Source organism: Aptenodytes patagonicus, chromosome 1, assembly GCF_965638725.1.
Source record: "Aptenodytes patagonicus chromosome 1, bAptPat1.pri.cur, whole genome shotgun sequence".
In the NCBI taxonomy this organism is placed as follows: Eukaryota; Metazoa; Chordata; class Aves; order Sphenisciformes; family Spheniscidae; genus Aptenodytes; species Aptenodytes patagonicus.
In genome coordinates, this window is record NC_134949.1 from 44,521,043 (window position 1) to 44,536,388 (window position 15,346).

Below are 15,346 nucleotides of genomic sequence, written 5' to 3' on the forward strand. Positions count from 1 at the left end.
TGGATGTAGCATCTGTTTTCTATACAACAGTATATGACCGTAACAGGAGTATCATTTTGCATAATCAAAATAGGAATTATGTGCTGTTCGTTATTAAGGTATCTTGAAAAAAATTGTCTTATTTGCTTTAGTCAATGGGAGTACTTTTCTGTTTAGATTTCCTAGATGACCCAAGTTACCCAGAAACACAGATGCTAGACCTAAGCGGTTTGGTATGAATGTTAAGACATGAAAGTTCAGAAATCTCCAAGAGACTTACCCATACAGTTAATACTGCATACTAACATGCCCCACCCCACCCCCAAAAAGCCCTAGTAAACTAATTCAGCCTAGGTACGTTAATACCCAGATTCATTCAGGAATCATATAGCCTTCCCAAGCAAGGTGGGTTCCCACTTACAGGAGTCTCTCTGCTTTTAAATCACACAAATGAGAACTATCGAGGTGTTGGACTGGCGAGGACACGGACATGGGTTAGTAAATTGCTGGTAAGATAGCTAATTTAACATGTTCAAATCACCTAGGATAAAAACTTACTCTATGTTTGAGCTTGACTGTAAGGGTACCCTACTGAAATAAAAAGATAATGGCAAGTAATGACTAGACGATTATTAACATTCTACATAATACATCATTTTTCCTAGAGTCTACTAAACTTCTCCCAAGAGCCTGGTAATGTAAGTGATCATGAATTGTTATTGACATACTTTTTTCCAAAAAGCCATCTAAATCTTCCAAAATGTCAGCAGAAGTGTTATGCTTCAAGATACAATTTGTGGGAATTTTTAAAACCATGAAGAGTTTTACATTTGTATAATAGTACACAACAACAATAATGTCCTGGGGTACTTTATCTGTGAGTTCCCAGCAGTTCCTTTGTTCATACGTTCTGCCTGAAGCATTACTGGTTTCAAATATTTGGAAACTTCCCTTGCCAGTACCTCTTCAAGCTAGGGTATCAGAAGTACTTCTGCCAAATATTCTTGTCAGCTACATGTCCAGGTTAAAAAAAGAAATCCTAATTTTGGGGTTTCTGCTGCTAAGTTTTAGTCAATACACATGTAAACCAAGAAGAGGTAATATGACAACAAGTAATTCTTGCTTATGTTCTTTGCTGTCGTTGTTCTTTGGTTTAAAATATATGTGAAATACAGTTTATGAAATAACTCATAAAAACTTCTTTTTAACATCTGTTCTGCATTAACCCCTTAACAATGCTTCAATATGTTTGACATCCCGTGCCGTAAATCAGTATGTGTATTTCCTACGTAGTACACAGAGAAGGAAATCAGATGTTCTTCCAGAGAAAGTTTCATATTTATTCAGAAGGCATACATCTCAACTGATTTTTTTTATTAAATTTTTAATTTCATGAAACTGATAAATTAAGGGACTTCTTACTGTTTGAGTAATATTAAAAGCAATATTCATTGGTGTATATCATAGTTCAGAGGGCCTACACAAATGCCCCATACCATTTAAACCCCTGAGTAAAGGTTTTAAATGATATCACATGGGATCTCATCCACTGTGAAGGAAAACATCAAGGCATCCTGGAATATAAGTGTCTTGAAAAATACTTTAAAGCTTTGAAAAGTTCCTCCTCATTAGAATACACAAATGCAAAATAATCTATCCTATATCCAAAACAATCCAAGGCGTAACAATAATACCTGGATTTGACCTTTAAGAAACTCTTACAGTCATTAAATACACATTATGAAAAAAACTGGCAAATCTGAAAAGGTGATCGTTATTATATACTAAAGTTGCCTTTAAGTTTTAAGGTAACAAAGACTATATGCATGCAACTTTCTGACACCAAACTTCAAAATCATCAAGAAAAAGCCTGGACTCTTCAAAATGTTTTCATTTATAGTGTCCTGACTTAAATGACATATACATTTATGCTGATCAGGAATGAAAAATGTGCTGTATTAAGATGAAATAAAGTACATCAAATTTCAGCCTAACAAGAATTTTAGGAGAGAACTGTTAACTGAGGTCTGTGGGTTAATGTCAAATGAAAATTTTGTCTACTATCATGTTATAGAAGAATCAGTACACAGTCATAACCGGATTGTAACATCTAAACAGGCACTTTTTAAACACCTTGTTAGTTTAAAATCAAGGACAAAAGTTTTTTTTAAACCATTTGATGTTTCAAAAGGGCATGAATCACTTGTATGCCTCTCCACTTTGTTACGTACAAAAATTTTCACCCAGCTTAAAAAATGAAAACATCAAAAAACTCATATTGGTTATGATCACTACAAATTTTAAGATGACAGCTTTAAGTAGAAGAGTATTGCAAAAGTGTCTCTGCTAAAATGAAAGCTCCAGGCTTTGTTTGAATTCTCAACACAGCAAACTTACTGTCTGATAGCAAACGTGCATTTCATTGCTCAAGCAAAAGCTTTAAAATAAACTGCAGTGCAGAACTTCAATATGATTCTAAGAACTCATTAATGCTGATACCGCAGGTGATTTACTGTTTTTTGGTTTTGGTTCTTTTTTTGTTTTAATAAAACCTCCCCCTCCTGCCAGAATACTGTTATACAGAAAAAAAAATTGCTACTCTCTACTATTGTCAGTCTTTCAGATACGGTAAAAAACCCTCAACATACAAGAGTTTTAGAGCAAGTAATCAATCTGCAAAATGTTATACATCAGTAATAAGGCATCCACTTTACAGCTGCTTAAACAAAAAAGGAAGTATTTCCCAAAATATATATTTTGGATCTGCGTAAACAAAGCTTATCTGTATTGCTTCCATTCATTTCAAAAATATACACCCACATGGACTGAAAGTGATCCTGGTGCTATGAATTTTAAATGACTGTAATTTATCCAGATGTAATCTGAAGATACAAAACCCAAACATTTTTGAACTTCATATTTTGAAATATGTCAAAAAATTTAATTATTCTTATGTGAAAAGAAAGCTAAAAATATACCCCAAATTTGATGCCATTTCATTGAATGAAGAAGAAAGTACTATGAAAATAAACATTCATCTGGTTTCCTAACAATAAATATAAAGACAGTTATTGTAACATACTGCAACACAGGAAGTATTACTATATTGACCTTAACGTTCAATCAGTAGTTTTTAAATCTTTCCTCATTGAGGCTTGAATCTTCTACCTTGTCAGCTGTCCAACAACTTTTAAGAGGGTTTTATTTTCTTGCTTCAATTGTTCATTTTCATCTTCTATATCATCTAGGTCCTGTGAAAGGAAAAAGAAAAATAAACATTTCTCAGGACATAAATACAAGCTCTCAATTAACAGCAGCAGGAATTTAGCATCTTAGCTCCGAAATGAAGAAATTGGGGTTGGGAAGAATTAGTGTCACAGTAGCTACCCTTAAATCTGTTAAACCGTCCTTTTTCCAAGTGTTATTGTAATTACAGAACAGTAATATTATATTCCCATGTACAAGAACCTTTAAATGGAAACATATAATCAAAACTTCCTACAGCAGGAATTAATGCATCAAGAAACCAAAATAGGATGGGCGTGATTATTTTATTGGAATACACCGAGAGTGTATCAGTCACCTGTTGCCTCTGCTCCCCAGACTGTGCTTGCCTGCAACTATCCCGCTCACATATACACATCACTGGTTATTACTGCAAGAAGACCTGCTTTGTGTTTTAAATTAAGTATCAAAATTTTCAGAAAAATTACTGCCTAGCCACTTTTTTTTTTCCCCCTTCATTTTCTGTGAAAAAAATTGAAAGGCATTTTGTAACTTCTGTCTAAACTGTTACTGAAAGGACAGCATACACAGTCATAATGGGTGCTTAAAATAGACTGTTTCCACCCCAAATGTTCATCCCTCTTCCACCAATTACCATGTTTACCCAGTCCCCATTTCACTTTCTTCACTTCCTACCAAGTCTTTTCAAGCCTTTAAAGTGAAAACCAGTGAACTTGGCTGTTTAATGTAAGCATTACTTTGGTAAAAATAGTTTTACTGTACAAAAAACCATGGAAGAAACAGAATGAGGATGAAAAAATGAAGAAACAGAAGAGCAACCTCAAGGACAGCACTTTAAGGAGGAAAATGAAAGGCAGGCAAAGGAGGAAGAATCAGGATTCTCATTAGAGATCTTAGATGCCTTTTGATTGAAGTCTGCAAAACCCTACTGTTGCCATACTAGATTAAACATAAAACAGTAGTAGAGAAAAGATTTTCTCTCTCTTGTTCCTTTAAGTTCTTAAGCTGAGTTTGACATACGGAGCCTATTTTCTTGTTTCTTTTTAGTGGGGTCATTCCAGAAGGGCATGCTAGAGATGTTGTGTTTAATTGGTATCATTATTTTTAACAGCCTCTTCAGTTTGCCAAGCCAAAATCCATACTGCAATACCTTTGCAATTACTTTATTGTTTTTGTAATGTGGAATCAAGAAATCACTAGCAGAAATTCCTCTTTCCCTCACAGAAGTAATGCTGCATCACAGTATGAACAACTTCCAAGAACAGCATTTGACCACTCCGACATAACAGATACAAGTGACTTAAACATCTAAACATGGAAAGTTTTGATGGATAGCTACTATAAATACAGTTTACTATGTCATTCTAAGAAACACACTTTGTTTTCTCTCTTGTGCAGTTCAGATCAACAATCGGATGGAAGGGACAACTTTTTCAATAAAACGGTAATTTTTTTAGTTCAGTATACATAATACTGTGTTTGAACTCGTTGTTAACCTAGCCATCAGATGCCTCAATTAAAGCTTACCTAAAAACCTTCTGTTTAGAATACCTGTAATTTACTCAAAATAAAATATTAAAAGTTTGTGAAATATTTATGCTGCAAAAATAACATTCCAAAAATTATTACAAGTGAGAGTTTCTTGAATATGAGACAGGAAAAGTAACTGTTTGAAAAAAAGCAGTTTAAATATCTACAGAAACAATGGACCAAGAAATGCAGGTGTTTTTTGCCACTCTGAAATTTAAAGTTTCGTATTCAAAATTACAACACTAATGTATGCTTATTAGTAAAAAAGATGCAACAGCAGGAAAGCTTGGACTTCACATGCCAAAGGAACCGATAACTACACAACTGCCACTAATTGGATTGTAAATCCTCACCGACAGACTCTCTCCAAACACACATTTAACTACAATGACATCTTAGTGAGGTCAGAGATGACCAAGTGTAAACTACTCGACAGTTGAACTTAGCCTACAAATATTTAAGTGTCTTGAGATGCCTTTCCCTTCAGACATTTGAGGTTTTTATGAAGCAATTACCCCTTTCTTACAAAAAACACAGCAGACATACTCTTAGTGGCTTATGTACTGGAGTGAAAGAATGCCATTTATGGCAGAAAGCCTTTTCTGTTTCTCAATATGGTCTTTAAGTATCTTTGTGATGTACTGACTGATCTCAGTAAAATTATATTGTTACATTAAATAAATATATTTACTTAAAATGAGAAAAATCTGCCAAGAAGTTCTCAGGATTCTTGGAAAAACAGTTTTTCAAGCGTAACACAAGATCTTTGCCCCTGAAGGATGCATCCATGGTTATGAACTGGCTTAAACTTCTAGAAAGAGCATTTCTTTAAATATGAGGGCTGAGTAGTCAGAAAGCTATGCAATAAAATGGCATTTTAAAAAGTTATTTAGGCTCTTTGACTTGAAATTCTTTCCATGTCTATGCAACCTAACATGCAATAACTACACATTTTGATTAACAGAAAAGATGGAGAAATACCGTGAATGTGTAGATGGTCAAATTTAAAACCCCCTATTTAGGTTACCCACCAGCAAAACCTTTTAAAGAGATCTCTGCATAAGCTCACTAAGTAAAGTCCAGTCCTCAGGACATTCTTTTATCTGAGCAGAAGGCTGAAGATCACAACTGTTCTTCCAGGCAAAGCATCCAATCCTGGTGCCAGGTCTACAGAGTAACATTCCACGAAGAACAGAGTGCTGGCTCTCATGATCTCAGCTACGATAAACCTTAGGCAAATACGACTGCACTATTAGCTTCCATAACATTCTGTCATGGGAATGATGCAGTATTTCTGTAGCTTTTCTTAATATTCTAAAGCTTTCCTCTTTCTAAATCCACATGGATAGCCAATATAGAAGGAATCATAAATCCAAGAGCTATTAAAAAAGAAAGTAAAACTGCATCTGTTTTAATGGAAGCATCACTTGAGACACGGGTTCAAACTTTTGTACGACGACAAATTATTAAGCTGGTCATAAAGTCAAAAGGCAGCTATTTTATCGTTAAGAAAACCCCAAGGGATGCAAACATAAATAGCTTGCACTGCAATTAAGCTAACAGACAATGTTATAGCTATGATAAATGCTAACCTGATGGAGAAAAATGTAAGAAAACATTCTCTTCTGCGTTTGCGAGAGGCTACCTAGGGAGCACCAATAAGGTGGCTTTACGTATCTCATGGAACGGTACGATTTTAGTCATTTTATAATAAAGAGGTTTTTGGAAGGACTATATTCTGGTTTATGTTTTCTTTCCACACAACAAGCAGAAATTGCCATCATACTTCAACACAAGCAAGGCACAGGCACTGCTTGACTTCACTGCAAATGTTCAAAGACTGTTTCTAGTCAGACACTCAATGGATTTAATTTAGGACATCATACTTCAAACATAGCAGAAAAAAAAAAAACAGCATTGTTTCTGGAACAGCAAACCTTACAAACAGTCATGGTCCTAAAACACAAGCTTTCAATGATTTAGGGTCTTTTCATTTGGTCTTTCTGACCTCTGAGTCAGGAAGTCAGGTGTGACCAGCAGTATTAAGTAGCTTTGTCATCCATTATGTAGAAGGAAAGAACACTTACCTGACTGTATCAGGTCATCAGCTTAGATGTGACAGATTCTTTGCAGACAGAACGGCATAAAGACCAATTCTCCAATTAAAATAGAAATCTCTCCAAAACAGACAATACTTCATTTATCCTACAAATTAACATTTGACTTTCTTTACAAAAAAAAAAAAAGGTATCTGTTTCAGAATAATCTCAGCTACTTTAGTTCTCTAGATTAGTTGCAAACTTTTGTTGTCCTCCTTTGCTACAAATGAATAGTGCAAAATGAAAGTTTGCCACTATGCACATAGAGTTATTGCCTCCCTTTACTGCTGGATTGACCAAAGCCAGTTCCAACATTTTTTTCTGAATTTTTATGGGAATGTCTGCACTGGTCCAGTAGAAGCATATTTCCCTAGTACATCCAGGGCCTCAGCCGGGAAGTTCAAGATGACGTCACTAATCCGTTCTATGAAAGAGTTCCAGTCTGCCCTTAAAACTGCGACTTGTTAAAATTGGTATCTTCTATCAACTTTAAAACTTTGCATCCTGTCCGATTCCCAAGCATGTCTCACTCTTCTACCCCCTCTTGTCCTGCCTACACACCTTGCCTGAGTGATGCTAGCCCAAGTCTCCCGCCCCCTGTCTTGTTCTGCCTTTACTTGGGGATCAACGGTAAAGAGTATGAGAATATGTGTCAGAATATAAAGCACTTACTCCCAAATCTTTCTAAGATCATCTAAACTATTATTAGTAATTAAAAGCTGACTAAAATGAAATTAAATTTATAATTACTTTGTCTAACAAAAGTCCTTGGTAACAATTTATTGAGAAAACTGTCAAAACCCCAACTTAATTATTTCCTGGTATGCTACGTACTGAATTTGGAAAGAAGAGTCAGTAAAGAACTCTTGCTTTTATAACCTTGTTCTACGAACACTTATAGCAACAAGAAATTTAGGTACTTCAGTAACACACAACTTACGTGAGTTAATCATGACAAACAGAAGTCACCTGGGAAAAAAGTAACTTATTGACATGCCTCTTGAAAAGTTACACAAATACAAAGAAACCCCCACACTTCATTTTCTTCTGACCTTGCCCAGTGGATGCGGGTGCCTGAAGAAGAGGACAGAGAATGCAAAGGCTTTTATCTCCTCTTTATATAGCACTATATAAGAAAGTGTGTGCTTACTCTGTTCAATAAATCAATTTCTTCCTTCAGCTTTCCAATTAGTTCCTCTTTGTCCTGTGTCATCTTCATTAATCTCGCATTTTCCTGTCTCTCCTTTGCAAGTTCCTAAAACCAGAATATACAATGAAGTTTGAAATGTAATTTTTGGTTTTAAGAGACAGTTTTGATTTATTAACATTTAAAACAAACAAACAAAAAAGAAAAACCCACACACACTTACCTACAATTCCTTTTCTACACCAACTCAAACCCACGTCTTCAACCCCTTACATTTCAAGGAGCTAAAGAATCACATCTAAGAAAATATTTTACCCACAGCAAACCTGTGTGATGTCTCTGATTCCAGAGATAATGTTTTAATTAATATTTAACTTAAGCATGAACCCAAAATTGGACAGAGGGCCCAAAACAGAAGTAAATAAATGTAAAGTACCAGCTTCCAAATTTGTTATATTGGGAGGGTTATTAATCCTTTTTTTTTTTTTTTTTTGTCGGTTTGTTTGGAGGAGTATTTTTTGGGGGGGTGGGTTTATACTACCGTTAACAAGGAATGAAGACTCACTGTTAGATCTGTGGGCCTGAATGTGAGAAAAAAAAATGAAAATGTTCATTAGGAATTCAGTAAATCAGGGTTCAGGATATTGAAAGAAAGCCCTTAAATCTTCCTCTATTTTCTGTGTTACTGGCAGTTAGATTATTTCAGAAGGAAGCTGATTTGGAAGGGAGGATTACAGTATACTTCACTCAAATCAGGCTTCCCCTAGTCTTCAAAAAAAGTAATTTCTACAAAATATGCTTTATTTTCAGCCTTTCCAAAAAAGATCTATTCAAATTGTGTTTATTTAGTAACCTTCATCCATACGAAATCAAGAATATTTGGCAAGTTACACACAAAAATCCACTTCAGAGGAAGACAGAGAAGCCAGTAATAGATTACACAGATGACATTATTTAGCAAAATACTGTTTTAGGTGAAAATCTCAGCTTTAACATTATTACATTTTCCCAAAATTGTCTGTATGAAGAACGTCTGAAATAATGAAAACTTTGTTTTAAATATATATTTTAAATGTTTAAAACTTTAACAAACAACTGGATAGCAATTAAATTTTATATTTCAGTACATTAAAAAAAATCCAGAACAAGCAGTAGATCGGAAGCAGGCTTGCTAATTTTCTGAACAGCCAGCGAGCCCCTCCTTCCCCCAAGTTATCTGCCCTGTGTTGGTGTGTCACGAGGTACATATGAGAAATACGCAGAGCACTGCTGGCTCTCTAAGTGTATGATCTTTACCTCAACTATTTCTCACTCATATACCAAATGAAAACTAAACGTCTGTGTTTAGAAAGTTCACATTCTTCTCAGTCAGTCTGACTCTTTATAAGTTTTTACAGACAAAACTATCTGTACTTCAAGCATTTAGCATCATTTCTAGATATTTTACTTGTAAATTTCCCGATGGAGTTTCAAAGGTACTTTATTTCAGCTGTATGCCATGCAGGTGTTAGTTGGTACTTACCCTTTCAAGTTCGTCAATCCTCTTTTCCAAAGCGTTACTTGGTACAGAACTGCCAGAAGAATTTGCATCCCTGCTGTATCTGCTGTAAGTTGCCCTGTCTGTTCGGGAGTATCTATTTGGAGCATCGTCTTCTGGTGCATTAGCTGTGCTACAAAGGCAAAGAGCAAAGCAGACACCTATTTACGCATTTAACAAAATGGAAACGATAGAAGTAACAAGAAGTGCTTTCCAAAGCACCCAATAGATCAGTCTAATAAACTGCAGAGAACTTATTTCACAGCTCTTGTGTTGCTGAGAACTCACTAAATTCACTGCCTCAGGGAGCTGAATACTTGGATAATGCAGCTCTCATCACATAGGTAATCAACTTTAAACCCATACTTATACTTACCCTATCTTATTTTTAAAGATTTAAAAGTTGTATATGAACTGTGCACATTAAAAACCAAGTTAAACAACTTTATTTTAAAAAGTAAAATACCACTATGGAGTTTAAACCAAGCATCTTTTTAAGTAGATTAAAACATAAAGGATGAAAAACAAGTACATGTCCAAAATGTAAGAAGCTTACACGTATCTTTTCAGGAACTATGGAGATGGCCTGTAAGGAACTGGAAAGCAAACCAAAGTGAGAAAGTGATGTGGCCCAATGTATTAATTTTATGCCATTTCCAAATATTTTACTTCAGAACTTGGATACGCAGCAGTTTGTCACAGCTCAGTTGGTAGGCACTCACTCATTAACTGGTGATATGTTTCTTCCTTTAGATCATGTGTCTATTCCTCAAAAATCACTGCAATGGAATCTTAACAGATAAGCACTGCAAAGGCACATAAGCTAGTTTTAAAAAAGCTTATGGGTTCTCCATTGTGATTGCTATGCACAAAACCAGTGCTATTTTAAAAATATATATATTACAAGTCAAGCATTTTCAAAGTCACAAATTTAACAGTGTTCTTCCCATAGCTATTTTCTGCCTAATAGCAATGTTATTTACCTTCAATGTAGAATCTAATGAATAATTAAGAGCAGCAGAACAGAGCACCCTGGGACCAGGCAGAGAGATACAGATCTTTCACTCCCCAATCCACCAAAACCACACTACTTTGACTTTGAAAACATACAGCTAAATAGCCAAAGACAAAAAACCCCCTTGTTCGGTCTTTACCAGGAGAACTCGAATGGAGACACTCAAAAGCTGTCTGGACATGGTCAGAGTATATGATTGAGGTGTTCATTTAACAGTTTTGCATTTCATAACTCTAGAAAACCCCTGCTGACAATGTGCAAATCTAGATGGATACGGTGCAAATCAAAAGCAGGAATATCTGGCAAAGGGATGTCTTTTCATGGATATAACTATTGTTTTGCTCCAGTATGTGTGAAGCTTCCAAGGCACACAATTCTAAGGAATTTTGTAGCTTAATGTTATTACCATATTTAGCACTGTTTATTCTTCATCTAGAAGATTTTTTTTTTGAAAACATTTCTAGGACCGGATACGCATGTTGCAACACAACATAAGAGAAATATTTTAGCTTAACTCTATAAATTCTAGATTATTTAGCTTTCTGAAAAAGGTGTTGTTTCGTGCTGTTAATGTCACAAGGATAGACCACGCAAAAAAAGGCTCAATTTTTCATCACTCAAAAATGAACCTTTTTGCCAATATACTGGAGTATCTCAACTCAGCTCCAGTGAGTGGTATTGGCAGATGCTCCTACAGGAAAGTTAGAAGGAAAGAATATCCCTAGATAGGACGGGTTTCATTAATACTGGAAATTAAGACATTTTCTGTATTTTCCCTGAAACTCACACTCAAGAATTTCTTCGTCTATTCCGCTGGGGAGCAGACCCTACTGAACACATTCCTTTTCAGTATCAGCAAGTACAAAGGACGTATCATGAAGACTTCTAGGAAATGGGATTTTAACAAACATTTAAGGAGGCACTGGTCCATAACCTAACACAAGGAGTGTGACGAAGTTCATTATTTTGGCTGTTAGAACTAATGTTCAGTACACAGCAGCAGCAAAAGAGGTACCATTCCAGACATGGTAGACGTATCTTTTGCACAGCATGTAATTTTAGTCTTCAGATACAATATCACTTTGTGAGTCTTAAACAAGAAAGAAAACTTATCTAAAATAACAATACCACTGAACTTGGTGTCTATGCTTTGCTAAGAGAAAATACCTATCAACCAGCCCCAACAAAGATCTCTCTGGAAATAAACCTCTGTGTGTGTGTGTGTATAAAAAAATCTTTTATATTTATAATATAAATATATTTATAAAAATGTAACAACAATACTACTACTACTACTAATAATAATAATGATAATCTGTCCAAACTGAAGAGCTTTGTACTACTGAGAAAACAAATTGGGTTTATGCCTTCGGGGGTGGAGGCGGGGGCACAGGGAAGTGCATGCACGTGACAGCAGAACCCATTTAGTTTGAGACTGCAACTGAAACCTTGCTTCCTCCGCTTTCTAACTGACCAAAGGTTTACAAATGCTTGCAACTTGGAAGTTGCTGGAGTCTCACAAAAGGTATGAAAGAAAAGAAAGCCTACTGTCAGTAGATGTACATTGGGTAAAAGTGGTCATTAGCACCAGAAGAAAAACGACAGGGGTCTGGCAAGTTGAAAAAATTTAGAGTCACTGCTCAAGAATGCAATTCAAAAAGTATTCCACTTTTCAGCATTCAAGTAACTTATGCACATGACTGTTTCAACACTTGCAGTTGAAACATCTAGCCACAGGCTACGGCTGCAGGAAACAGTATTTTTTCAATTATTTTCCACGAAGAGTGTCTGAGATTGTATTTGTAGCCATATGTACACTAGATTAGAGTGCCCAGAGAGTAGCAAATGAGAACGCATCTGGATAGAAACATCCCTCACTACTGCTTCAAAAGGGCATGTTCAATAACATGTTTAAGAAAATTCAACTTGTTGTTCCATCAGCTTACTTTCAATTAGCCACTATCAAAACCTCATTTTAAATGTGTATTCCTGTACTAGAATGCTGAAAACAGAAAACACTTTTGCAACTTAAGACGAGTTGCTTTTGAAAGTTTTTTCTGGCTGTGCTTAAATAAAAATCATATAGTGAAATCAACCCACATTGCAGTTTGACTACTCTTACACAGAAACAAAAGCTTTGTTTCGGAATGATGTTCAGTAATTTCCTTTAATATAAAATGAAATCAGTTATTCGCAAAGGGGCAGGTTTAACAGCAATATTACAGTAAGGTAGAATAAATCTTGCTCCTTCCAATGCCTCTTTGGTTCTTTCAATGTTTTCCTGAAGCACTGTCCAAATTGCAATTTCATCCAATTAAAATCACCCAGTCAAAACCAGATTTCATAGAATCACAGAATAGTTTGGGTTGGAAGGGACCTCTAAAGGTTGTTGATTTCAACTACAACACATTTGTTTTCATTGCCAGAATCTTGTAACTATACTTGATTTGGAAATTCCTTATGTCACTGAAATCCAGTCAGTTGCTAACAGTTTCTTTGGAAGAATGAGCAAAAGACAGTATTTCTAAATAGGCCACCTTGGACTTCTGTTACTTTGGACTGCCTAAGCCAAGTCCATGGCTTTCAGAGTTGAGCTAAGGAAAGGCAGTCTTGTCTTCTCTACAGCTGTACGTTCCTAGCCTCCTCCACTTTTCCTGGCTCTGGCCTTCAGGTGACTTGAGTAGGAAACCATCCAAGGAGCTGATGCAGCAATCCAGCAGCCCAGCCAAGGAAGCCATCAACTTTCAGCCACAGTGGCTCCCTGAAGCATCACCCTGTCCAGTTGCGTGAGCACTGACACAAGGGACAATGAGGAACTGCAGCCGGCTCAACTTAGACCATCAAAAACTTCTGCAGAAATAATCCTAAGTGTTTCTGCCCTCTTATAACATCAGCATTGGCTGAAAAGGGGATACAGAAGTCAAGAAAAGCACCTGGAGTGACCCCTGTCTATTTTAAGTGTTCACATCTGCACAGTAGTGATCCTAATGTAACAAGCTAGATGAGACAGTGCTTCAACAGCCAACCCTTGCTGCAAAACTCCCAAACACAGGCAAGTAGGCAAGTCTGGGCATAGTGTCATGAAACAGTATTTTGCAGCTGTATTTTTTTGAATTAGTGAGACCAAGGTTAGTATGATGGAATGTAAATTGTTATAGTTTAAGCTTTGTAGTAATCTAAAAACACTGAGCACGAGAATTTCAGCAGGGCTTTAACATTTCCCGCACAGCACTTCCAATGAGTGCTCTGAAGCACTCATTCTTCTCTTCTTGTGATGTCTTCTTCCTCATTTATTTTTCAACTCTTGCATGAATGTTACACTCGAGTACAACGTGGTCTTTTAGAACTAGTGGGCAAGGGTCTCTGCCTGTTGGGTTCCATCTTAGTGTGCTGTACTATCCTAAAAGAGGGGGAAAGAACCCTCTGACATTTTGTCTGGAAGCCATAAAGCCATACTATATCGTATTCATTTCCACTAATAAACAAACTTGTAAGGGGAACACACCCCTGAACCACTAAGAGATTTTAATCATACTCTTTCTGTAAACTGATCCAGCCTGATCTGTCTGATCCATGAACCATGCAAAAATCTTGAGTTATTTTAAATCCCAATTTGCAAGGTTTTCTTTTCAATTTAAGACCTTTCTAAAAAAGAAGCTAAATTGGTTCAGAAGCTAGTAGACAGTCTTAAAAATAAGCTGCTAAAACAAATTCTCTGTACTTATAAAAATATTCCTATGACCACATACATATCTTGCTTTACTGTTACTTGCAAACAAACTTTTTAGTTCACAGAATGCAAGAGAAATGTAATTCATGTTTACATGTAGATTACACTCAAATATTTCAATAGACAGAATACACATTGTCATTCTCTTGTTTGAGAAATCAGTGACAACACCAACTATGCTGATAGCATCAGACCTGAATCAGAAAACTGCTCTTACTAATGGCAACGTGCTTGTTGCCTTAAAATAACTACTCACAGAGCAGTGCAAAAACTGGTAGACCCCTTAACAGTAACAGAAGTTTGGAATGGCCAAGATGAGACATATCACATAAAGAAAAGCTTAGGGAGAAATGAAAGATGAGGAAGTTGATATGGGCTATTACTACTGAAGGATACCTACACATTTTAATCACATGAAGCTCACAGTCAGGACAGATGGTTGGTCACAACTTCCAGATATGCTCATGAACATGTCCTGTGGCCTTCATGTCAGCATGACCTTGAAGATTCTGGTCATGCTTTTAATAGATCTTACAGTAGAACTCCAGATCACAACAGAACCATCACTTTCCTTTGAAAATATTTTATGCAGTTAATCATGCAACTACAGAGGAACCCCTACACAAATTTTGGGGATGTAAGTATGAAATTTTTTAAAGTAAATTCAGAAGACAGACAATTATAGATTAAGATCCTCATCTCAAACTTTTATTTACTTTACTGCATAAGGAGACAGGCTCAGTTTGTCCAAGTCAGCCAGAACAGAAGTAGCATAACACAACAGCAGCCAGCAGAGTTCATTTGTAAACATGTCTTCCAGTCAATGGGCACTCAGTGAAACGGGTTTCTCAGCAATGCCATATAAATGTTTAACCATGGATTGCTGCATCCATATAAGGCAAAGTAGCCAGTATGTCTGATTAAATAGGTAGAAAAATCTGTGCAATTCCTTGAGCCCTGGAACACATTAAGAGAACAACAATTCCATAAGCCAGGAGGCTGGGTATCTCAATGCAGACATGAAAACAGCTATATGGAAAGGGAAAGGGAAGGTACGGGCAGC

The 15,346-nt window shown here is 36.1% G+C and overlaps 1 protein-coding gene across 3 annotated transcripts in view; it reads right to left on the reverse strand.

Annotated features, from left to right (window-relative positions):
* PAWR (pro-apoptotic WT1 regulator) overlaps positions 1-15,346 on the reverse strand; it is an 85,538-nt gene that overhangs the window by 1,707 nt on the left and 68,485 nt on the right. Inside the window, exons 4-6 of one of the 3 annotated variants that reach the window (XR_012994909.1) lie at positions 9,524-9,671; positions 8,005-8,109; positions 3,091-3,230 (exon numbers count right to left, since the gene is read on the reverse strand). Coding sequence is in view for 2 of the 3 variants with exons in the window: in XM_076333504.1 (XP_076189619.1) it covers positions 3,144-3,230; positions 8,005-8,109; positions 9,524-9,671 (340 nt within the window). In the remaining variant the exon portion in view is untranslated. Of the gene's footprint in view, positions 1-1,293; positions 3,231-8,004; positions 8,110-9,523; positions 9,672-15,346 lie in introns of those variants that run through there. The other 2 variants (XM_076333519.1, XM_076333504.1) reach the window with 2 other exon arrangements.